This window comes from Quercus robur, chromosome 2, assembly GCF_932294415.1.
Source record: "Quercus robur chromosome 2, dhQueRobu3.1, whole genome shotgun sequence".
NCBI classification, from domain to species: Eukaryota; Viridiplantae; Streptophyta; class Magnoliopsida; order Fagales; family Fagaceae; genus Quercus; species Quercus robur.
The window spans coordinates 57,025,419-57,051,373 of record NC_065535.1 but is presented as its reverse complement, the minus strand read 5'-3'; the positions used below and the strand labels follow the sequence as shown (position 1 = coordinate 57,051,373).

The window sequence follows — 25,955 nt, the reverse complement described above, 5'->3', positions numbered from 1 at the left end:
ATGGTCTTTAGGAAATCAATTGGATTTTGGGAATTTTGAGCTCACCATCACATTCACCTTTAATTGGTCTTCCACAATAATCTCCATTTTATGATTTTCTACAATCTCCTAAATTAGCTCCTTTTTCTTCTCTTTAACCACCACATCAATTTCTTAAGAAGAATTATCTTCAAGTTTCAATTTGTCAAATTGTCGAAAGACTTGATTTTTTTTCAACCACTTGAAATTTTTCTTCAAAGCTTGGTTCTATATTGTTGATTCCCAATTTTATATCTTCTCTCGATTGTTGAATGCAAAATTCATCAATATAATTCAGTTTGAACTTATTGACCTATAATTTTGCTTTGTATATGACACAATTACATCATAAAAAAAGAGAGGGAAAAACTCAATTGTAAGCATCTTTGACAATGAACAAATTTTGTCTTAACCTAATCAAATTCTATGATGTTGTATTCATTCTCACCAATTCAGGGTGTAGGGCCCTTGGGCCCAAAATTTCATTATTTATCCATATATTGGGCCTATGGCCCAAGCCGAGGACAAGGATCTACCTGAGGAGGAGAAGTCTTCGTCAGAGGTGACTGCGCTGATAAATAAAAGGTGGGGTTTGGTCATAATAGCTCCGGAGAGTGTGCTGAGGATGAAAACGTCCTCGGCCAGACTGGGCCGAGGTCCTGGAAGATGGTTTGACAGCAAGGATGACAATCCCGAATATTCAGTTGGGGTGGACAAGCATTGTAGAGACATCAGATAAGGAAGAACCCCAAAATATATGGGGAGAAAGTTGCTACCTCCGCATTAAATGCACTGCAGCTAACTCCCTGACCACATTAACGTAGAAGTGATACCTGAACAGTGTATTTCAGCCTTACAGCTACTACATGAGGACTTATGGGAAGTGCTAATGAGACAAGTATCAGCACTAACCATCTAGCATACAGGTGGAAGGTGGTGATGAAAATGAGGGAGAGTATAAAAGAAGAAAGAGGAAACGAGATTGAGGGATCGAAAAAAAGAGAGAAAAACAAAATAGCATTCCAAAATCAAACTTGTAATCAGACTTGTGAGTAATATAAAAGAACAGACCACTTCAGACTTTGCCGAGGATGATTTTTTCAATACAACCCTTTTTTCTTTTCATTCTCTTATCATTTAAATCCTTCCCAGTGTTTGTTTGATTAACTAAAGCCCAATTTTCCAACCCACTCTCTACAAATTCATTATTTTTAGGCTTTTTGGGCCTAAGTCCATCCATATAGTGGGCTGGGAACTCAAATTTGGCCCTTACAATTGGCGCCGTTTGTGGGAAGAAATACCGGTGTGATAGTGAGTTAGACGCTGAACGAAGGTAGGATCAGGTCCAAATCCAGCAGAATCAATGGGCTCTCAGCATCAAGATCATTTTTATGAACTTGAGCGAATGAGAGACTAGGAGGGAAGTGTACACACTACCCACATCAGTAAGAGTCAGTTTCAAGGTAAAAACCATATCTCTCATGAGGAAAATGCCAGAAACATGCAGAAAGAGATTGATTACCTAAAGAGAAGCTTACGCCACGAGTGCAGAAGGCGAGCTCCTTCCAATTCTGACTACTCTTTCGATGATGAGGAGGACAAAGACTACAGGCAAAGGTCAAGAACTCCCTCCAGCGAATCTTTCTCATATGACGAAGATTACCGCTATAGACGCAGGGACAATAATTCATCTTCGGGAGGCTAGTAAATGACGCCATGAGTAAAGCACTCAACCAAATTTCCAAATCACCCTTCACTTGCTGGATTGAGGAAGGAAGACTTCCTCGGCGATTCACTCAACCCACTTTCACCTTGTATAACGGCAGAACGGACCCTGTTGAACATGTTAGCTACTTTAATCAAAAGATGGTTGTATATTCCAAGAACGAAGCCTTGATGTGCAAGGTTTTTCTGTCCAGTTTGGGGCCTGTGGCAATAAGGTGGTTTGATGGTCTGAAGGCAGGTTCCATTAGTTCCTTTAAGGAACTCACCCAAACGTTTAGGTCTTGTTTTATTACGTGCAGCAGAACTCCTCGTCCTTTGGCTTCTTTGCTATCTCTGTCTATAAGAGAGGGAGAAACTCTAAAAACATACTCGGATTGATATTGGGAGATGTTCAACGAGATAAAGGGTGATTTTAAAGACGTGGCCATCAGTACTTTCAAGCTCGGCCTGCCTACGGAGCACGGCTTAAGGAAGTCTTTGACGGGTAAACTTGTCACCAGTATACGTCAACTCATGGATTGGATTGACAAGTATAAAAGGGTTGAGGAAGACCAACTGCAAGATAAGGGAAAGGGCAAGGTTATCCCTCAAGAGGGGAGGGATTTCAGGTCGGAACGCTACAATAATAATAAACCCCGGCGAGATTTTTCCGGACAATCTGGGCTTGCTACCCCACAAATGGTAAACACTGTGTTCCGAGAACCAGTGCATCAAGTTTTAGAGAGGATCAAGAACGAGCCGTATATCAAATGGCTGAACAAGATGAGTGGAGATCCTTTAAGACGCAACCAAAGCCTCCATTGCCAGTATCACTAAGACCGAGAATATACCACTGAGGATTGTCGAACATTATGGAACCATCTGGAACAACTGGTTAAGGAGGGGAAGTTGCAACAATTTCTGTACCGACCCAATAGACAGGGAGACCAGTCAAGATCAGGGGCTCAGGGGAATGCTTCTTCAAGGCCCCTGTTAGGCACAATCAATGTTATATTTGCTGGGCCTGGAAGGACTGGCTCTCAACCTGCCAGGGTGATGTCTGTGGCCAGGTCACCAGCCGGGGACCCCAACTCCGAGCCGAAGAAAGCTAGATTAGATATCTAACCTTCATTGAGTTTCTCAGATGAAGACAAGATCGAAACTATCCAAACACATGATGACGCTTTAGTGATCACCCTTAGAATAAGGGAGTATAATGTGAAGAGGGTAATGGTGGACCAGGGCAGTTGTGTAGAAGTCATGTATCCTGACCTGTATAAAGGACTGAACTTGAAACTTGAAAACCTGACAGCTTACGATTCGCCTCTGGTAAGTTTTGATGGGAAGGTTGTTGCCCCAAAGGGCCAGATTAGGTTGCCCGTGCAGGCCGGCTCAGAAGTGGACTTCATAATGGTGGATGCATACTCCCCCTACACGGCCATTGTTGCCAGACCTTGGCTTCAAACCTTGGGTGCCATTTCTTCAACTCTACATCAGAAAGTTAAGTATCTGTCTGGAGACTGGGTTGAGGAACTGGTAGGGAACCAATCTATGGCTAGGCAGTGCCTCGTGTCTGTAATATTGCATCAGCCAACAGCTGTGTTCTCGACCATAGTCAAGGAAGGTTTATAACAGTCAATGTCTCCAGAATTACCAACAAGGGGGCCTACCGAGGAGGCCAAATATGACGATTTGGAGAAATTCCCCATCAGTGATGATCCGGAAAAGATTTTTCAGGTTGGGGCTCAGTTGCCACCTCGGGAGAAGGAGGAGTTGGTAGTCTTTCTTAAGAACAACATTGATGTATTCGCTTGGAATGCTTACGAGGCTCTAGGAGTGGATCCGAGCTTCATTTGCCATCACCTGAATGTCAATCCATCTGTCACCCCTAGGAAACAACCACCTCGGCGTTCATCTAAGGAGCATTCGGATGCTGTAAAGGACGAAGTGATGAAACTTAAGCGGGCTGGGGCTATTAAAGAGGTTTTTTACCCTGAATGGTTGGCTAACACCATAGTGGTCAAGAAGAAGACAGGGAAGTGGCATGCATGTGTAGATTTTACGGACTTGAACAAAGCTTGCCTAAAGGACCATTTCCTTATGCCTCAGATTGTCCAACTGGTAGATGCAACTGTGGGCCATCCTCGAATGAGCTTTCTGGATGCCTTTCAAGGGTATCATCAGATACCTTTAGCCTTGGACGACCAAGAGAGGACATCTTTTGTCACTCCTATAGGAAACTACTATTATAAAGTGATGCCCTTTGGTTTGAAGAACGTAGAGGTTACCTACCAAAGGATGATGACTAGGATGTTTAAACCACAGTTAGGGAAAAACATTGAAATTTATATCGATGATATGGTAGTAAAAAGCAAGACAGAGTCCGAGCATGTTAACGATCTCAGGAATTTTTTTGATATCTTAAGGAAACACAAACTACGACTTAATGCTTTCAAGTGTTCTTTTGGTGTTGGGTCAGGCAAGTTTTTAGGCTACATGGTCACACACCGTGGAATTAAAGTCAATCCCAACTAGATTAAGGCAATCAACAACCTGCAACCACCTCAGAATCCAAAAGAAGTCCAAAAGTTAATCGGGATGACTGCCGCCTTAAACCGATTCATCTTTCGGTCAGCTGATCGGTGTAGACCTTTCTTTAAGTTGTTAAACAAGTGGAAGGGGTTTGAATGAACTGAAGAATGTGTCCTAGCATTCCAACAGATGAAAGAATATTTGTCTCGACTGCCCATTATGTCCAGTCCTAAGGAAGATGAAGTCTTGTTTGCCTACATTGTAGTGGCATCTCAAGCGGTGAGTTTGGTGTTAATTTGGGTAGATAATAGTGTACAGAGGTCGGTTTATTACGTGAGCAAGTCATTACATAAGGCCGAGGTCCGTTACTTACCACTGGAGAAGGCCATTTTAGCAGTGATGCATGGCACGCGTAAGCTCTCCCATTATTTCCAATCACACACGATTGTTATTTTGACCCAGCTCCCATTCAGATCTTTACTTCGGAGCGTTGACTATATAGGGAGAATTGCTAAATGGGGCACGATCCTAGGGGCTTTTGATATCAAATATATGCCCCGCACCTCTGTCAAGGGTTAGGTTCTCGTTGACTTGGTGGCTGAGTTCGCCGAAACACCATCAGAAGATGAATTAGAAGAGCGGAACATAGATGGAAAATCGGTTGGCGTAATCTCCTTGCAAGAGCCCCTACCATGGATGGTCTACGTTAATAGTGCAGCTAACCACAGAGGATCTGGGGTGGGACTTGTTTTGATATTTCCAAAGAAGATCACAATTTAAAAGTTCCTAAGATTGGGATTCTCAGCTACGAACAATGAAGCCGAGTACGAAACTCTATTGGTAGGGATGACCACGGTTCAGAAGATGGGTGGGAAAACAGTGGAGATTTTCTCTGACTCAAGGTTGGTTGTAGGCCAGGTCCAAGGGGAGTTGGAGGCAAGAGATTATAGAATGCAGGAATATTTGTGTCAGGTTAGACATTTACAGGCTAATTTTGAGTCTTTTGTTTTATCACAAGTTCTTAGAAGTAGGAATGCCCATGCAGATTCTCTTGCCACACTAGCAACATTCTCGGCACAAGGCTTGCCTAGGGTAATCCTTGTGGAAGACTTGTGCAAACCCTATGAGGAGGGAAGGCATGTGGTCCATGTTCACTAAATAAGGGCGGGGCCTAGCTGGATGGACCCTATTGTGTTATTTCTTAAGGAAGACGTCCTGCTTGAAAGTAAATTTGAAGCTGACAAGATACGAAGAAAAGCTCCTCGGTTCTGGCTGTCTATGGACCAAAAGCTGTATAAAAAATCCTTCTCTGGCCCATACCTGCTATGCGTACACCCTGAAGCGGTTGAGCTGCTCCTGGAAGAGTTGCATAAAGGGATTTGTGGAAGTCACACGGGGGGCAGATCTTTATCTCACAGAGCTTTCACACAAGGTTATTGGTGGCCAAGCATGTAGAAAGAAGCACAGGAATATGTGAAGAGGTGCGACCAATGCCAAAGGTTTGCACCAAACATTCATCAACCAGGAGGAGTCCTTAATCCCTTAACCAGCCCTTTATCCTTTCGCTCAATGAGGCTTGGATATTGTGGGGCCTTTCCTTAACGCAGCAGGGAATAAGAGGTATTTGTTGGTCGGCACAGATTATTTCACTAAGGCTGTGTTTGTTTTGGGTGAAAATCATTTCCGGAAATGCTTTTTCGGAAATGAGGCTGTTTGGTTGGTCCCGAAAATTCTATTTTCCGGAAATTGAAATCCGTTGACCGAAAAAAAAGGCCTTTGACCACGGAAATCAATTACCACTTCCATTTTCACTTCAAAGGATTTCTGGAAAAAGAGAGAGAGAGAGAGAGAGCGCACGCGCGAGAGGAGAAGACCAGTCTGAGCTCCAGTCCGCGCCGATCTCGCTAGCTCTAGTCCGACGACCGTGATCGACGCTTCGCGAGATCGCGCCGTCACGAGATCGCGACGTTGATCGCGATCTCGCCTTCGCGAGATCGCGATCGTTGATGATTTTTTTCTGGGTTGTGGCTTGTGTATCGCGATCGTTGATGATTTTTTTCTGGGTTATGGCTTGTGTTTTTCTGGATTTGTGTTTTCCTTCTTCTTTTCCAAACACCAGAAAATATTTTCCGGAAAATTTTTTGAAATACAACCAAACACACAGAAATATTTTCCTTTTCCGGAAATTAGCATTTCCGGAAAATATGTATTTTCCGGAAAACGTTTTACAGCAACCAAACACAGCCTAAATAGGTTGAAGTTGAGCCTCTGGCGAATATCAGGGATGTGGATGTCAAAAAATTCCTTTGGAAAAACATTGTCACTAGGTTTGGAGTCCCTCGAACCCTTATCTCGGACAATGGACTTCAATTTGATAGTAAAGCCTTCAGAAGATATTGCTATGACCTGTGCATAATGAATAGATACTCCACCCCGACGTATCCACAGGGAAATGGGCAGGCCGAGACTGTCAACAAAGTCATAGTAAGTGGACTTAAAAAGAGACTGGATGATGCAAAGGGGAAATGGGTAGAAGAGCTATCCCATGTCCTATGGGCCTATCAGACTACACCTCGAAGCTCCATAGGGGAGACGCCTTTCTCTATGACTTATGGGGTTGAGGCTGTTATCCCTCTAGAAATCGGATTCCCCACGTTGAGATCAAATTCCTTCATTTCAAGCAAAAATGATGAGTTGTTGGAGAAGAGCTTGGATTTTAGGGGTGTGCAGAAAACCCATCGACCCACCAAACTCGACCCAACCCGACCCGACCCACCGGGTTGGGTCGGTTTTTAAGGCTTGGTGAGTTGGGTTGGGTTACAAAATTTTTTTAATGGCGGGTCGGGTTGGGTTTGGGTCATAAAATTACAAATCCGCCAAACCCAACCCGACCCACCCATATTTAATATACATTTAAAATATATTTTATATTTAATCATTTTTTTAAATCAATTGTAGGGCACTTTTATATATATATATATATATATATTTTTAAATATATATTATATATTTAATAATTAAAAAAAAAAACCAGCTGTAAAGCAGCATTTCCTCAGTTTCTCCTGCTAATACTAATTTAATATATATATAAAATATATTATATAATTAATAAATTTTTTCAAATAGACAATTCTTCCTATCCTATATAAAAGTCAATTAGTTCACACAAATCCTAATAAATTACTATTGTTGTTTAGTCATTAGTGTTGTTTGCCTTTAGGGAGTTATATTGATACTAATCTTTAGGTTTTTTTAATATATTAATATATATATATATATATATATTTTTTTTTTTTTTTCTACTCAATTTAATAACAATAATAATAATAATTTGTCAAACCCATGGGTTCAACCCGACCCATGTGGGTTGGGTTGGGTTGGGTTGAATTTTTTTTTGACCCACCATGGTGGGTTGGGTCAAAAAATCCCTTCAACCCGACTCAACCCAACCCATACACACCCCTATTGGATTTAATTGAAGAATGTAGAGAAAGCGCCATGGTCCAATTGGCCTGCTACCAAAACAAGCTCAAGCAGGAATGATGCCAACGTGAAGTTAAGGCCATTAACAGTTGGCGACTTGGTCTTAAGAAAAGTCCTAGGAATGGCAAGGAACCCAGTATGAGGAAAGTTAGGACCCAACTGGGAAGGGCCATATCGTATTACATTGGCGGTCGAGATAGGTGCCTATTATCTAGAGGATCTAGAGGAAAAAGTTGTACCATACCCTTGGAATGTAAACAACCATAAGAGGTATTATTATTAATAAAGGCTTCCTTCACCCTATTTGGGTTTGTTGTATTATGTGTCATGCGTTATCAACATCTATCTAAGAATCAAACAAAACCTAGGTCATGCCTGGTTCCTCGAACCACATACCTTGGGAAAATTGATATCTTTCAATTATATTTCTAAGTGTTAAACAGAACCTTAGCTACGCCTGGTTCCTCGGACCATCTGCTTTGGGAAAATTAACATATTATGACAACTATCTAAGAATCAAACAGAACCTAGGTCATGCTTGGCTCCTCGGACCACATACCTTGGGAAAATTGATATCTTTCAATTATATTTTTACGTGTTAAATAGAAGCTTAGCTATGCTTGGTTCCTCGGACCATCTGTTTTGGGAAAATTAACATATTATGACAACTATCTAAGAATCAAACAGAACCTAGGTCATGCCTGGCTCCTCGAACCACATACCTTGGGAAAATTGATATCTTTCAATTATGTTTCTAAGTGTTAAACAGAAGCTTAGCTATGCCAGGTTCCTCGGACCATCTGCTTTGGGAAAATTAACACATTATGACAACTATCTAAGAATCAAACAGAACCTAGGTCATGCCTGACTCCTCGGACCACATACCTTAGGAAAATTGATATCTGTTAAACAAAGCCTTAGCTATGCTTGGTTCCTCGGACCATCTGCTTTGGGAAAATTAACACATTATGACAACTATCTAAGAATCAAACAAAACCTAGGTCATGCCTGGCTCTTCGAACCACATACCTTGGGAAAATTGATATCTTTTAATTATCTTTCAATTATATTTCTAATTGTTAAACAGAACCTTAGCTATGTCTGGTTCCTCGGACCATCTGCTTTGGAAAAGTTAACACATTATTACAGCCACCTAAGTACCAAACAGAAACTTGGTCATGCCTGACTCCTCGAACCACATACCTTGGACGAATTGACACTTCCTTTCAAATGGCTAAATGTCAGGGCAAAACCTTGGGTATAGCGAATTTTGTGAAGTATTTGTTTATGGTAAATTAGTAAGCGTTATTAACTATTTTTGGCATTAGGTGTAATTACTCCCAAACAACAATGATTTTCATTGCAACAAGAGGTCCCAAATGGATGCTCATGAGCATCACTCAAAGCATTTGCAGGCATGCTTATATCTGTATGAAAGTGGCCTGCCTCTCAAGTCTTATAAAGTTGTTTTTAAGTAAGGCAGATTGTAATTTTAAAACCTATGTTCACGTCACAATGTTGTGCAAGTTTTTCAAGTTAGAATTAGGCATGTCCGAGGTGATTAACTTAGCAGATTTAATCTGTTTTAATACTGATCATATTTTTGTGTGAGGTATGGGTTGTTACTTAGACGGATAGGTCACTCAAGATATATTCCATCACAACAAGAAAAGTTTAAAGTAGGGGCAACATAAAAACCAAAATCATAAGAAGAAAATCTGCAACTTCCATTAAGTTTAGGCCTTTAACAAAGGTTGCTAGATAACAATAAAAAGATACAACTATTTTTTCATCTTTATTACAATTTTTTCCTTTGCATCTTTGAGAGGTTGGGTATCCACTGCTGTGGGGGGGTACTTGGGCCTTATCCTTAGGGTCCACTATTGGGGGTGTGGCAAGAGTTGCCGACACCAGCTCCATGCTTTGGGAAGTTCCTTTTTCTTTGAGGAGATCCCCTATAACAGCTAGAGCTAAGTTAGTGCCTTGGACCGTGCCTTTGTTGACATCTCCAGCTCTGGTAGTGTCCTCGACATGTTCCCCACCCTTAGAAGAAGTATTAGGTGCAAGAGGGGCTTTGGGTGGACTTCCTTGGACTTCACCTGCTTCTGAGGGTGTTGGGTCAGCTTTGGAATCCGAAGAGCTTGCAAGGCGTATGGCTAGCGGGTAGTAGACACTTCCTGCCTTCCTGAGCATAAAAGAGGCCTTAACCCCAACCTGGTTGAGGGATTCATCCCATGTCAGGGTTGCAGCAAGTTCTACATACAGCAGGGACCTCGGCCCTAAGGGCGTCCTCAGTCTCGGCCACGCCAACATCATAGCCGTGCTACTCTGCTTTATCTTTAGCTTTCTCTGCCTCCTCTTGGGCCTTCTCGGCGAGAACTCTAGCCTTTTTGACCTCCTCTAATTTCTTTTTTAATGCAATAATCTGAGTCCTGGAGGAGGCCAGGTTGTCTTCAGCAGTACGCAGCAGCAGCCTTTGGTTTTCAGCTTGCTTTTCAACATTTTCCAGGGCTGCCACTGCATACTTCCTTTCTTTCTCCTCCTCCTGTAGCTTCTTTTTGAGTTCCTGGTTGCTCTTCTCGGCCACGCTAAAGGCCTCCATAGCAGCGTTATGCCTCCCTTCCTCTTCCTTCATCTGTCGATGGCAGGAGTTGGCCATCTCCTCGGCCCGGAAAGAGGCTTAAACAGCTTACCAAAGAAAGAAACAAGAGTTAGAAGAGGAAAGTTATGAGAATAAGTTAGAAAGAAAAGAGGGGGACGTACCATGGCAAGATATCTTTTGAGACTGAGAAAAACCTCATGTCTCCTCATATCATGTAGTTTGGCCATGTCCTCGGGGAGCAGCAAGGCTTGCTCCACTATGTCAACCACGTAACCGGCTACTCCTCCTTGAAAGTCGCTAATGGAGGCGTTAGCAAGGAGGGGTTCCCCATTCAGCATTGGAGCAGGGAGCCAGGCTAGAGACCCAACATGGGGACCACTCCTCTTCTTGGCACCCCTCTCGGTGCCCCTCTGCCCCGTTCTGGATTGTTTTGATGCCTTTTGAACATCATCCTCACGGGGGGGAAGGGTTTGCCTTGCTCCCATCACCTTTTTCCTTTTCGGCTCCTTCTTCCTCTTCAAGTTAGTCGCCTGAGAGGGCAGAGCAGGTGGAGGGATCGGAGGCTTGGTGCATGCTGCCTTCCCAAGTGCATCATCCCCGAGTTGGGACTCTATCAAGTCTAGCAAACTGGATTTAGGTTTGCGTTGTATCCCCATTTCGTCGATTATTGGTGAAAATGGTGGGCTGAGATCAGGGGTTGAAGCTTCTGGGGACAAAGGACGGTTGAAGGCTGCAAATTCGTCCTCGGACTCTAATACTTCAACTACTTCTTCTTTATCGGTATGTTTAGAAGTACCAGATGCACCAGCTGTGTATTGGGAGGGGAGATCTGTTCTAGGAATACCCTCCGGGATCGATTGAATAAGAAGATCGCTTTCTCGGATGGGTTGGGTCGAGAAGGTGCCTTCTGGAACGGGGACACCCTCAGGAAGGAGAAAGCCAGGGACGGCTACACTGATGCGGTGAAGACAGGGGTCTCTGGCTCTGATCATGCACTTCGATGCCTAAAAGTCGGACGAGATCGGCTTGTACCCTAAGATTATGTGAGCCGCTCGTAGTTGGCCATCGTCGTGTACAAAGACCTCGACGTGGAGTATTTTATCTAAACTTTATTTGTTGACCAAGTTAAAATTCGGTTCCACAGTGCGTCTGTCTGCAAATCCATCAGGGAAATAAAATTTTATCAGATATGAAAATACAACAAATTAGAGAAAGGACTTATAAATGAGTACCCTAGACCTAGTACCCCACTTGGTTCTCCCTCTCTAGTCGGGTAAGGGAGACCATCACTCCACTCCCCTAACAAGATCAGGAAGTCTTTGTTTAGCCCCTTGTTGGATTCGGGGAGGCATTGAATGAGCCTAACCTTGGGATACCTTGATTTCAAGTAGTATCCCTGCCCCTTTAGACGGTGAAAGTTATAGACCTAATTGACATCATGATGAGTTAGACCTAAACCCATTTTTTCGTTAAGGGCATCCACGGAGCCTAAAATCCTAAACATACTAGAGGCGCACTGAGTGGTGGCCAACCTATGAGATCTAAGGTAGTCTCTAGTGACTCCACCCATGGGGATTTTCATCCCTCCTTCTATAAAGGCAATCATCGGGATTACTACCTCCCCGACTTGCTTATCCTCGTGCCATTGACCCTCACTATAGTACCTAATTCCTACTCTTGGAGGGATCCTATAACGAGCCCTAAAGCTTTCTATCCCCTCCTCAAAATCCACTAAGCTCTTAAATCTACTAATCTCTAGAAAAGGCTGGGAAAACTAAAGAGATTGAGGAAGGAAATTAGAACCGAGGAGAAAAAGAAAGAACGTGAAAAAAACAGGAATGTGTAGAAAATTAAAGAGTAAAAGTTCAAGAAGACTTACGGAAAGAATAAAGGTGTCCTTGGACAGGTCTTTAGTATTTGTAAGGGCTCAGGTGTTCAAGGTATGAGCACTAGAATGAAATGAATGCTAAAGTGAGAAAAGAAGTTGATTTAATAGATATTTATACCAAGGAGAGAGCAGAGAGCGGGAAAGCTCCCGCTCAATTCCCAATGAAGCCTTCAACCATATGATTCGCATCATGTCGTAGAACGTGGGGGACAAAGAGTAGCCAAAATTTAATACGGACGTGTCTCGAATGCTGCAGTGCCAGGAGCGTGTCTTGAGTAGACAAAAGGGCGTCTTCATAAGCAGAGCAAGGGGGAAATAGGCACGGAGCTAATTTAGGGACATCGAAATCCTCCTTTCTTCTCGAGAAACCAAAAAGGGGAATCTCGAGGGGCTATTGTAGGGCCCTTAGGCCCAAAAGTTCATTATTTATCCATATATTGGGCCTATGGCCCAAGCCAAGGGCAATGATCTGCCTAAGGAGGAGAAGTCTTCGTTAGAGGTGACTGTGCTGATAAATAAAAGGTGGGGTTTGGTCATAATAGCTTTGGAGAGTGTGCCGAGGATGAAAATGTCCTCGGCCAAACTGGGCCGAAGTCCTGGAAGATGGTTTGACAGCAAGGATGGCAACCCCGAAAATTCAGTTTGGGCGGACAAGCATTGCAGAGATATCAGATAAGAAAAAGCCCTAAAATATCTGGGGAGAAAGCTGCTACCTCCGCATTAAATGCACTACAGCTAACTCCCTGGTTGCATTAATGTAGAAGTGATACCTGAACAGTGTATTTCAGCCTTACAGCTACTACATGAGGACTTATGGGAAGTGCTGATAGGACAAGTATCAGCACAAACCATCTAGTATACTGGTGGAAGGTGGAGATGAAAATGAGGGAGAGTATAAAAGAAGAAGGAGGAAACGAGATTGAGGGATCGAAAAAAAGAGAGAAAAACAAAATAGCATTCCAGAATCAAACTTGTAATCGGACTTGTGAGTAATATAAAAGAACAGACCTCCTCGGACTTTGCTGAGGACGATTTTTTCAATACAACCCTTTTTTCTTTTCATTCTCTTATCATCTGAATCCTTCCCAGTGTTCGTTTGATTAACTAAAACCCAATTTTCCAACCCACCCTCTACAAATTCATTGTTTTTGGGCTTTTTGGGCCTAAGTCCATCCACATAGTGGGCTGGGAACTCAAATATAGTCCTTACATAGGGCATATCAACTAAGTTTATACAAAGAAAATTTAACCTTTCTTTCTTTAGGACTATCCACATAATAAAAAAAATCCTCTAAATCAAGTCTTAAGAAGGAATTCTTCTTTATAAAAACAGACATTAAATTTTATAATTCTTCAAAAAAAAAAAAAAAAAAATCTATAATCCTTATAAATTTCATGAAAGGAATTGTGATTACCAATAAGCTTATTGTGAGTCATATTTCGTGAATGTTATCCTTCTTGTTATTCAATTCAAATCTAACTTGAAGAGCATGTCTCAACTCTCATTGAGTTCACGAGTAATCTTCTCACCATTAGTTTGAATCCCCATCCAGAAGGCTTACACTTTCACGGTCACCTTTCACTATTTCAGGATACTAACAAATTCTTATACAAATTGACTCAGAATAGTAAGCGTGAAAGGACTAGATCTTGTTCTAGCACAATGGAACCCTTATGTCCATAAGTGATTCATTGATTCCACAAGGAAAACCTAGAATCCACACGCACATAAAATATATATATATATATATATATTGTTTTATTTGAAAATAATCCTAATTGACCATAATAGGATTCTAATTTGAGTAGGAAAGCCTTTAAAAACACCTAAAATCAAGAAAATAAAATGCTAAATCCTAAAATAACAAAAACTACAGAAAAATAAGTTTAAAAATTAACAAATAATAAAAATTGAATAATGCTACAATCACAAATTATTTTACAACATTTTTACAAAATGTTGATGAGCCAATGTCTTATTAGTTTTCACCTAAACCCACCATTAATATCATTTTTTCATTTATCAATAATCATCTATCACATCAGCAGTTTGTAAAAAATTTTATAGAATAATTCGTACCTCTAGCATTATTCATAAAAATTAAACCTCATATTCTATCTCACGTCAGATTGGCACTATTAATTGATAAAGTTCGTCGAGACTCGAGATGGTTTACTCATCATGTAAGAGGTAGAACCTGTTAAAGGATTATAGGGATTGATCATGGATGCATGTAGCCGGTGAAATTAAGAGTTCATATAGTGGACCCCATTATGATGTCAGGTGTGGTGTCAAAAAAATGTTGAAAGGGAACGGTAGCCCGGGGCAGTAATTGTAAGACCTTTTTTTTTTTTTTTTTTTTTTTTTTTTTGATAACCAAATGTAAGACACATTTAAAGTGAATATAAGTTTGATTTCAAGATCGTACTCATGGGAGATCCTATACAGAATCTTCTGACAGCAACTCTATAATCTATATGTTGGATCACAATTTTGGGATTTCTATCACCTCGTACTCATGGGAGATCCTGAGAGGTGATTGATTTGAAACAGGTCTATCTTCTGACCACAACTCCAAATTAACCGTCCCAGTTCCCCAATGGATGAGACACTTGAAAACCTCTTTGACATTAAACCGATTGACTAGCCCCAAGCCCAGACATTTATCAATAAGTATCCATTCACCTGAAACAACAACGGCAATAGAAAGTTAGAAACCAACTTCTGATCAATGTGATAGGAAAATAATTTCTACAAACTGAGTTAACTAAGAAACAAGTCAGGCCCAATAATGGGGTTTTTCACAGTTTCTTAAGGATTGCATCAGCCTTTAAAAAGCTGAACAGTGCTTTAGCTTTCTGCCAATTTTGTGAAGTGGCTTAGACTTTTTTGTTGGCTTTTGAGAAGAAGTCCTAGGATAGCTTTTAAAAGTAATTGCAGCTTCTTATAAAAAATGTGAACTGAGAAAATATATTTCAGAGAAGAGAAAGCAATAACTTATAAAACTTGTATCAGCAATCTTTGGATATATGGCAGTAATGGCAGTCACTAACTACAGATTGAATTGGTCATACCTTAAAATGTGTAAAGAGCATTTATATAGAAGGATATCTACAATACCCAGTATGATTTACAGATATTCAATGAATATGTAGTTTATGCTCATTTTATACCAGTTTCTTCTCTATTGTTGAGTGGATCAAATTCGTTGCTGTTCATCCACTGTAATCTTAGATATTTTTGGGCATGTAATCTAGGATTAATCGTGGGACATATAATTATAACACTTGGAAACAAAGTGCATATCTTGTCTCAGTTCCATCAACTTAGTAATCAGTTTCTACCGTGGTAAGCATAGAGCATAGCTAATATTTTCAAACCATGCATTATCAATTTCTGACATAATAATTATACGTGTTACTAAGTGTAACGATATTCCTGAGAATAAGTCCTAACTCTTAGGGTTTTCTTTTTTATATAAGAAAAATAAAAGGCTTTAGGTTTGTAAATACCATACTTTGTCTATATCTGCATAACTGAGTCATCCTTACTTCCAAGACCCTCTAATGACTCAAGCCTACAGCTGAACAAAGCAGCCAATGTGCTGTTCCTTCTTCAAGCTCTAAGCTCTTTCTAAGACTTGAAATTCATATTTTGATTTCTTCATCCAGATCCAAGCATCCGCACCTAATTTGATGACTCTTGTCCACAATGGAGATGGATAAAAACTACAACTGACATCCTTTCTTCAAGTTTTTTTTTTTTATAAGTAATAAAGATTCATTGATAATAAAAAAAGAGACACCTAAGTACACAGGGACTATACAGGGGTGAACAAATCAAGAACGAACATTACAAAAATCAAGTAAATCCAAAATAGAAGAAAAAGGATGGTTCCTCCACACAGAGAACCAGTCCAATAAAGTTCTGAAAAATAGAAGCTTGAGGTCAGGCATGGAACGCTCAATGTCTTCAAAACACATACTATTTCTCTCCTTCCAAATGCACCACATCAAACAATGAGGAACAACCATCCATATATCTTCATTATGATGGCGACCAAATTGACCTTGCCAGCAAGCAAATAGCCCAACAACAGACATTGGCATAACCCAATAAACTCCAAATAAACCAAACGCCATATCCCACAACACCAAAGCAACCGGGCAATGAAGGAAAAGATGGTCAACAGTTTCACAATTACACTTGCACATATAACACCAATCCAAAATGCAAACCTTTCTTTTCCCTCAATTGTCAATTGTCAGACATTTCTCCAAGGCAGCGGTCCAAACAAAGAAAGCCACTCTAGGGGGAATCTTCTGCTTCTAAATGCTTTTCCAAGGAAAAAACTGCTCACTATGGCCAACTAGAAGATGATAGTATGCACTAACCGTGAACCCCTTACTCTTACAAGGCAACCAACATCTCTTATCCTCCCCGATCCCCCTTACAGGAGTGCTATAAATGGTATTGATGAAGCTCCTGAAAGCTTCCAATTCCCGATTATTAGTCTAATATTTCTGGCAACACAGCTTTATTCAGAAACTTAACAACAACAAAGCTTTAGCCCCAAAACCTTGGATCAACCATAGATACTCAACAAACTAATCAGTGTTGGCGACATGTATTCTTCTTTGTCATTCTATCCCATTCAACATCATATTTTGCATCTCCATTTAATTAACAGGTCCTTTCTACTACTTCTAACAACATTAGTTTAGAACTTTCTCTTCCTCTTTACCCGACTTAAATCAAGAGACTCTTTCACATTGGTGCATTAATCACTCTCTTTTGCACATGACCAAACAATCTCTAGCGACTGTCCCTCATCTTTTCATCAATAAGAGCAATCACTTTCTTTAAATGAATTTCTTCACTTCGTATCCTATGTTTCTTTATATTTCCAATATCTTAACATTCTCATTTCCGGTACTTTTATTTGATGACATGACCTGTTACTTCTTATTTATTAACTTTTTTTATAATTAACCTGTTACTTCTTAATAGTTCTATATTCAATACCACAGGGCATAGTTGATCTTATAACACTCTTAAAAAACTTTGTACTTAATTAAGTGGGAATTTTACTATCACACAATACTCCAAATACATTTCCCCACTTCATCCACCATGCCCTTATCCTATGATTCACATTTCCTTCAATTTGTCCATCTTTATGAATTACAAATTCAACATATCAAAACACTCACTCTTTGGTATCTCTCGACCATCCAATTTTACAACTTTTTCATCTTTATTTCTCCTTTTACCAAACTTACATAAGCGACATTGTCTCTACATCTACGTAGACTTGTATAGTTCACTCACTTTTCCCTCTGCTGCTGGGACCTCCACCACCACGTCTTTGTGGTCAATATCATACATCCTTTATATTTTCCAATAACTTCTTTAGGCACTCTTTTAATACAACTGGTCATTTCATTCCACATCCTATCAAAAACTTCATCTAGGTCTCACTTGCTTTCAATCATTCTATCTTTAAACACAACTTGTTTCTCTTCCTTCAAACCCCACCACCTAATTCTTGTGTTACTCATTCTAATATCTCTTCTTTTCAATCTTCTAATACAAATATCTAGTACCACCAATCTAAGTCTGAGTATCTTGAGTTATATGCGATTTCAGCTAATAAGTAAGCTTGTATCTCTGAGGTGTTGTGTCATCAAGTGGGGGGAAATGTTAGAACTTGGAACCGGAGATTTTATAGGGAATTCCAAGACTGGGAGTTAGCTGCATCTTTCTCTCTACTTGCTTTTATTCAAGCTCGTCTTCCACAGGGAGTAGGCAGCGACACACTGAGTTGGGGCCTTAATGGAAACGGTAAGTTTGATGCTCGTTCTTTTTATAACGAGTTACAGAAGACACCTAACTGTATTTCCCCTTGGAAGGGCATTTGGAAAGCAAAGGTTCCCAAAAGGGTGGCTTTTTTCTTGTGGACGGTTGCTCATGACCGCATTCTTACTTTGGATAATCTCATGCTTAGAGGTTGCCCTTTGGCGAATCGGCATTGCATGTATGGCTGCAGTTGGGAATCTGTGGATCATCTCCTTATTCATTGTCTTGTAGCATACTCTTTATGGGTCCTTATGCTTCAAGCTTTTGGTATTCAGTGGGTCTTGCCTGGCTCTATGGAAAGGTTATTACTTTGTTGGAGTTACCAGCTTGGGAAACATAATTCAGATATTTGGAATTTAATTCCAGGCTTTTTGATGTGGACTATTTGGTTGGAACGTAATCTTCGTTGCTTTGAAGATTCTGAGACGACGTTGGTTGAGTTAAAAGACTTGTGCCGGCATAGACTTTTTGATTGGTCTTGGTGTTGGGGTTTTATAGACTGCTCCTCTTCTACAGTTTTTTTCTTCTCTTAGACTAGGCTCCTGATTCCTTCTGTTCTGTTTACTGTTTATGCTTTTCTATGTTCATCATCATGAACACCTTGTATGTTTTTTTCTTATTTCATTAATAATAGTTCTCATATTACCTATAAAAAAAAATAGTATCATCTTGCATTATTTGCAATATATACTATCAACTTTTTAAGGATGAAATCTATTTGACCACTGTTTGTCCCACTTTTGAAAGTAATAAAGTGTGAATCCACTTTCTTAAAGCAAGTGTTTGCAAATATAAGATTATATGTCATTGCAAATTCTATCCCCATTTCTATTTGTCTTTTATTGTATACCATTGTTTAGATCCTATATGTTCAATTCCTCTAGATTTCTCACCTACGCACTCAGTTTTCAGTAACCACACTATGCTTATTCTTCTCCTACTACAAATTGTCTCTATCATTTCCATGATTTTCCCTATTAAAAACTCTATATTCCAAGTTACAAAACAAATCTTATTGTCTTGAACTAAATTCTTTTATCCTCACCCATACATAGGGTTGTAAATGAACCAAGTCGATCATGAACAACTCGGACTCGACTCGATAAAAAACTCGTTCATATTTGTTTGTTTATAAATAAACCAAGCTTGAGCCTTATTTTTGGACTCGTTTAATAAACAAGCCAAGCCCAAGAAAAAAAATTTGTTCATGAACAAGCTCATGAGCTATTAGGCTTGATACAAAACAATTCAATCATATGCTCATTTATAAGTTTATATGCGTTAGCTGAATATACTCATTATACATATCTTAATAATGACATGACCAACATAGAACCACTACCCATTACCTTAATATTTTTCTTTCCCTCTAAATTGACCAAGAACCATTTTAGACTATAGTTACATTTAAAAATAAATTAATTAATTAAGTGGGCCACTTATGATCATTTCTTATCAATCATCTATAGTAAAATTATGAAACATGTTATTTTTTTTTCATTCATAATAGTTACAAACAAGTATTTTTCTAATTCATCACCATCTAATGTGAATGTAAAAATTGTATTTTGAACAATTTCTGAAACTATAGACAATAAATGATGAATGAATGAATTTAATTATGTAACTTTTTAATTTGAATAATGGCTAATCATAAGTAGGACTAAATGCATGATAAAATGAGTATACTATTTTTTCTCTTAATTTTAGAGATTTAAGCATTTAATAATGTAATTTTTTTCAAGATCTCTAGCTTAAAAGTTTGACTTAAGCTCAAGTTTGAGCTTGATATTAAGCTTGACTTTGGCTTGACTAATTAATCTAATCAAACCAAGCCAAGCCAAGTTCAAGCTTTTTGGCTTTCCCACGAGCTCGAGCTCAAGCTCAAACACTATTTTTAGGCTTGTCACAAACTCGAGCCAAGCTTGAGCTTTTGTAATTTCTTGACGAGCCAAGCTTAAACATGCACTGCTCAACAAAGCTCGACTCGTTTACAGCCCTACATAAAGTGCAAGAACCCTTGCCACTCACTACACCATGGCATGATGTAATGTGCTTTACAGGGAATGCCCCAGCTAGACCTAGCTAACTCTTGCTCACTTTTCACTACATCTGAACTTCAAAGTCCAATGCAACGCTTTGTTAGTAAGGGACCAACTTCTATCTAAAATGGGCCCAATTATAAGAAAAGTTAACCAATTTTTTATGTTGGCCTTCAACCTACCATAACCGTCCTTTTTCTAGACTTGGACTGGCTATGAGAAAAACAAAATTCCTTAAAGATTCAATTTAGGTTTGGAAATCCCAGCTTCAAACATTGCCTTGCAAAAAGTAACTCCAGTATAAAATTTATAGGAGCTGGAAGACATCTACTCATGCATTTGTTTGTTTGATTAAAAGCTAGAGAATCACTTAATAGTTTAAAAAAATTAAAAAAAAAAAAAAAATTCTAAAAACATTATTGGGAAAAAAAAACAGAACATTTTACTTTTTTTTGATAGGTAATTAGAAAACTTATATTAAAGAGGAAAAAAAAGAAAAGAGAAGTACAAGATGTTCATGATGATGAACAACAACACAACACAACAGCAACAAAACAGCAACACAGCACAACACTACACAACACAATAGCAAGAGAGAAGTCAGGAAACTAAGCTAAGGGAAGGCATAAACTCAGAGAGGGAAGAACACTCAGTAAAACCCCAGCAATGAGACCACTCCATTAGACTGCGTTGGCATAAAATCTTTAACTCCTCCAACGTTTTCTCTTTATCTTCAAAAGATCGACGATTTCGCTCCAGCCACACAATCCACACACGATTTCGCTCCAGCCACACATTTTACATCAAAGCGTTGAGTTCTCATATGAAAAGAAATAACCAGATTTTGAAAGGAAAACATGTCCTCCATTAATTTTATTCCCAGAGAAATTTTCATACCCACAACACAATAAAATAGCTTTAAGTTTTCACTATAATGGCATTAAAGATATTAAAGTGCACAAAAAAAAAAAAATACCATTAGGAAGTAGATTCCCTTCATAAAACTGCTCCCCAGATTCTGGCCACACTTCATGCTTGGACCCATCAATGGAAGTAAATGACACAAACGATTCTGTTGGGTGCAAGAGACCAAATGTAGGGTGTACTCTCAAGCAAACAAGTCTACAACACAAAAGCAAAACCAAGAATTATGCAAGAATTCAAAGACAGAAATAGAGTCAAAAAGATGAAGAGTCAAAGTTAGAATCATCAAGTATGATGAAAATTAAATGTATCAAAATCTTTCCATCTAAAAAGTTTGTTACAGTAAAGGGATAAGAAAAACTGCTAGCTAAGAGAGCTTTGTTGAATGACAACGCTGATTAAAAGCCAAACAAGAATGTTGCTAATTTTCTTCATAGATTTGTAATATTAATTTCATTTGGATTTTGTTTATGAATTTAATTTAATTGATTACATCGTATCTTTCATTCTTTGTTGTAATCCTTGAAACTCTACCTAAAGGCCCCAAAAAAACAGTGTCAGACACGCCCTTTGCAACTATGTGTTGCATAGCTTGGTATCAGAGCAAACATTGATCTAGTAAACTAGACCTTAACATCCAATCTACCATAACCCTTGACCCCAAACCCGTGAAACCGCCACAAACCTACCACCTACGACAATCAACGATCCAACAAGTCACCCATTGTTATTGGTTACCTCAGTCATCAGAAGCCTCAAATCACACAATCTGAACACCACAAGTTCAAGCCGCAACCATCGATAATAAAATCCAAACATCCAAGTTTGTCAAGCCCATCCAACACATTGAGAACTAGGTAAGACCTACCCACTCAACCAACCGTTCAAAATAAATAATAAAAAATTAGAGAGAGAGAAGAAGAGGAGGAAGAAGAAGAAGAAGAAGAAGAAGAAACTTCTACAACTGATGATAGCCATCAAGCTCCAAATTGGTTTACATGGCAAAGTTCAAACCCAACTTCTTGACAGTCCCAAACTGCTGACATCAATAAACCCACCAACTCACACTTGTTCTTCTACATCAATATATTTTGTATAAAGTTTAGTTATCATGGACCATGTAAACCTTCATTTGTAATCAGTAGGATGGACTCAATTTTGAGTCTTCATTTATTAATTAATTAAATTCGTTATTATATATATATAAAGGGTCAAGATCAACTTGCTCATGAAGTAACTTTAAGTAATGTTACACAACCTAATAAATTTTCAATGGATAAAAAAAGTTTAAATCTCACACCGCTATATTACATGTTCTCTATATTCTTAACACGCAAACCAAATTTTGTGCCAATTGGATGTTATTTATTATTTAATCCAGAAACTTATCTTTTATGCATTATTTCAAAATACATAAACTTGAAATTCAAACATTTAATAAATGACATAGTTATCGATCTTTGATCATTTCTAAATTTTGCAAACATGAAGGGTAAAAGAAAAATGTAATCTAACCATGGATATATACACCTATTGTAGGTAATCTTTTCTATTTTTGTTTTTTTTTCTTTTGTGGGGGGGGGGGGGGGGGGGGAGGTTTCAATCAAATCACCATTTCTTTTAACCTTTTGTACCCCCTAATGTTATATGATTGGCTGCTTAAAAAGGCTCATACAGCCCAACAGAAACTCTGGCATATTGCACCAAGCAGCAGGCTTTATGCAGGTTTAGGAGGCTCCGTCTTGTAACATGTGGATAATCATGGAGAACAAGCTGACCTTCAAATTCTAAACCTTTGAGACATGCATTCCTGTTCAACAACCACAGCACCACAACATCCACAATGAAATGCTATGCAAACTGCAAACTGTGCACATGCTATCACAAACTGGGTTATTAGAACCAGACCACCATGACAGATCTAGCTTGTTAGTGTACACTTTTTTCCACATTGTAAGATCACTTCCTGACAGTTAAAGCTTTTGGGTTTGATAGTCTCCAGCAAAGAGCAAAGTATCAATCTAAGAGTCTGTTTGGGTACCATTTATTGCTGAAAACTGAAAACACTATAGCAAAATAATTTTTAAATGTGTGAATAGTGTCGTGGGACCCAGTTTTAAAGAAAAATTTGCTAAAATCAGTACTTGCAGGTCCCGTGAACAGTGCATGGGACCCACACAAAAAGATGCAGCCGCACGGATAGTGCGCAAAACGCGCTATCCAAACTCACACTAAGTTTTTCAAAAGGTCTTGGGTCGCAAATAAAACAGAAACTCAAGACTTAGAGCTTCTGACCCTAACTGTTCCCAACTGTCGATCAGCACTTAGGGAAGACCCTAGAATGCTGATCAGCAGTCAGGGAGTTCCATTTGGCAGTTCTCTTCCCCCACGAAGTGCCAATTGGAACTCCTTGCTCTGAGTGCTTACATTTTCACACGGCAGCTTCCCCTCACTCCCATGCAAGTGGTTCAGCCCTGAGTTGACAATCAAGGGCTTAGATCAAGAGTGCACATAATAACGGTTAGTTAATTACAAGTTAGTTATTACTAGATAGACTAGACTAGCTTGAGTTAGTTAGGATTTAAGCACATTTATCACATTAAACACGTGTAAATCCAAATGATCATATGTTTAATTAGTTAGCCAATAATCTTGAGCCAAGTCAGCCAATTAGATCAAAGCTAGTCATTTATAAATAGACTTGTAATTTCCATTTCATTCATCAAGTGGAATAATAGACTTGCTGTTGCTCTCACTATTGTAGTCTTGCTTGGAGGTAGAGATTCCCTAGAAGCAATCTCATCTTGGAGAAGGTAACTCTCTTGAAAGAGTCACAACCCATTCATCATTCTCATGCACAACCAAAACCCTAATCTCATCTTCAATAAACCCTAGCGTATTTCTCACCAAGAACCTTTATCAAATACTTAACACACTATACCCCTAAGATCTAGGCAAATCCCTAAGGTCAAACACCTTAATCCAGCAACCAAACCTTCAAGAGCCAAAATGATAGATCAAAACAAACCCCACGTGCATTCCATACACGTTGTTGTTTCTATTTCCATTTTCCTTTTCATGGCCAATTTTGGGACTATATGGGAGGTGGGGCGTTAGTGTGTGCTTGATTATACAATATGATTAGGAGCATTACTAACAATGGACTGCAGAGTTCAGTCAAGGAGTTCTGTAAGGCTATAACAACAAACTTAAAAGGCAAACAAGGTGTGCACGTGAAAGCATGTAAATTTGACAATATTGTTGCAGCAATTAGATAAATTTTAGCACCAAGATCAACCAGGCAACATTAACCAAGTGACTTGGGAGGATAAATATGTCAAGCAATTCAATAGGGAAAAACATATGCATATTCACAATTCCATCAGAGTGTTAGAAATACTACCAAAATTCTTGACAGGCCAAAAAGGAAAAGAGAAAAGACAGTAATTTTCACCTTGAAAACCCACCGGAACCAGCACCAACTTTACGGGCAACAATGCTAGAGTCAATTCGGAAAACCTTGGGATCATTCTTTGGAATATATATTTTCCGTTGAAGGGCCAATCCACCACCAATATCACCTTCTAACATAATTGATTCCTCCTCTCCTGCATGCTCAAGTTTATGCCTACAAAGAAATAAAACTTAAAGAATAAATGGAATTATACAAGTATTCCAAGGGGGGAAAAAAAAAAAAAGAACTGTGGCAATAATGCTACTAATACCAACCCTCCTTTTGAGGCAGCCATGCAAAAACATAAGCTAGGGAATCCCACAAAATATTGGTCAATGAAATGATTGCGTTGTTCAACACCATAAAAAATTCTATTGTTCCTTTCTCTCCAAATTATCCACAAGATGCACAATGGAACCACTTTCCATATCTTGGATTGTTTGTGCTGTTGACACTAGCATTTGTTGCAGTCTTTGGTATAACCCAAACTACTTCAAATAAGAGAAACACAAACGACCAAATATCTCAAGCTATTGAACAATGAAGTAGAAGGTGCTCAACTGGCTCCCCACTTCCAGAGATTACCCACTATCAAAATTTTACCAAATTCTGCTTCCCAAGTAAAGAAAGCAACCTTTCAAGGTACCCTAGCATTCCAAATCCATCTCCATTGGTCCCATGGACTCTCTCAAAATTTCAAATTTTTTTTGATAAAGAATAGTTTTTATTAAAAGAAATTGAATGAACCAAGTACATAGTGCATATACTAGATCTATATCACAACTAAGCTCTAAAAGTACAATGATCTATAAATTCTAATAAGTTGGAGAAAGGAAAGATTCTTGATGCGGTCATCCATTCACACAAAGTCCTGAGAGTGCAATTTTATGCTTTGAATGGTTTGTTCACAACCCTCAAAATTTCTAGCATTTCTTTCCCACCAAAGGAAGCACATCAAGCAATAAGGGATGGCTTTCCAAATATCACAATTCTGATGTCTCCCAAACATGCTTTGCCAGCAATCAAGTAAATCTATAAGCCCCAAAGCCATCACCCACTAAACTCCAGATAGAGCCAAAACCATATCCCACAATTCTTTGGCAAAAGGGGAATATCACTTGTCTCCCCAACCCATTTACACAAACAACACCAATTCACTAAAATAATGTTTCTTTTCCTCAGATAATCAGCAGTTGAGTTCTAAAGATGTTGTCCATCCTTGCTGGTGCAACCCATCACCATTGATCTCAAAAAGGAAGCAAAAGAAAAATTCCCTCATGATTTCCAACAAGACCTTCAATACCCATTGACTTGCTTTCCTTGTAGAGATCCTGCCAAAACTGAATTTTATCCAAATTTGGAATATTTCTTTGGTCCCCTAAAGCTAGAGATTTATATCTATAGTTCAACTTCAATCTTGTTCCTCACTTTGCTATAATATGCAGCCT

The 25,955-nt window shown here is 39.2% G+C and overlaps 1 protein-coding gene across 3 annotated transcripts in view; it reads right to left on the bottom strand.

Moving 5' to 3' along the window:
* LOC126714137 (uncharacterized) overlaps window positions 1–25,955 on the bottom strand; it is a 63,372-nt gene that overhangs the window by 27,219 nt on the left and 10,198 nt on the right. Inside the window, exons 21-23 of one of the 3 annotated variants that reach the window (XM_050414144.1) lie at window positions 24,508–24,681; window positions 21,106–21,251; window positions 14,621–14,913 (exon numbers count right to left, since the gene is read on the bottom strand). The exons of the other annotated variants lie outside the window; for them this stretch is intronic. Coding sequence (XP_050270101.1) covers window positions 14,714–14,913; window positions 21,106–21,251; window positions 24,508–24,681 — 520 coding nt within the window. The 3' untranslated portion in view covers window positions 14,621–14,713. Of the gene's footprint in view, window positions 1–14,620; window positions 14,914–21,105; window positions 21,252–24,507; window positions 24,682–25,955 lie in introns of those variants that run through there. 3 annotated transcript variants of the gene reach the window in all.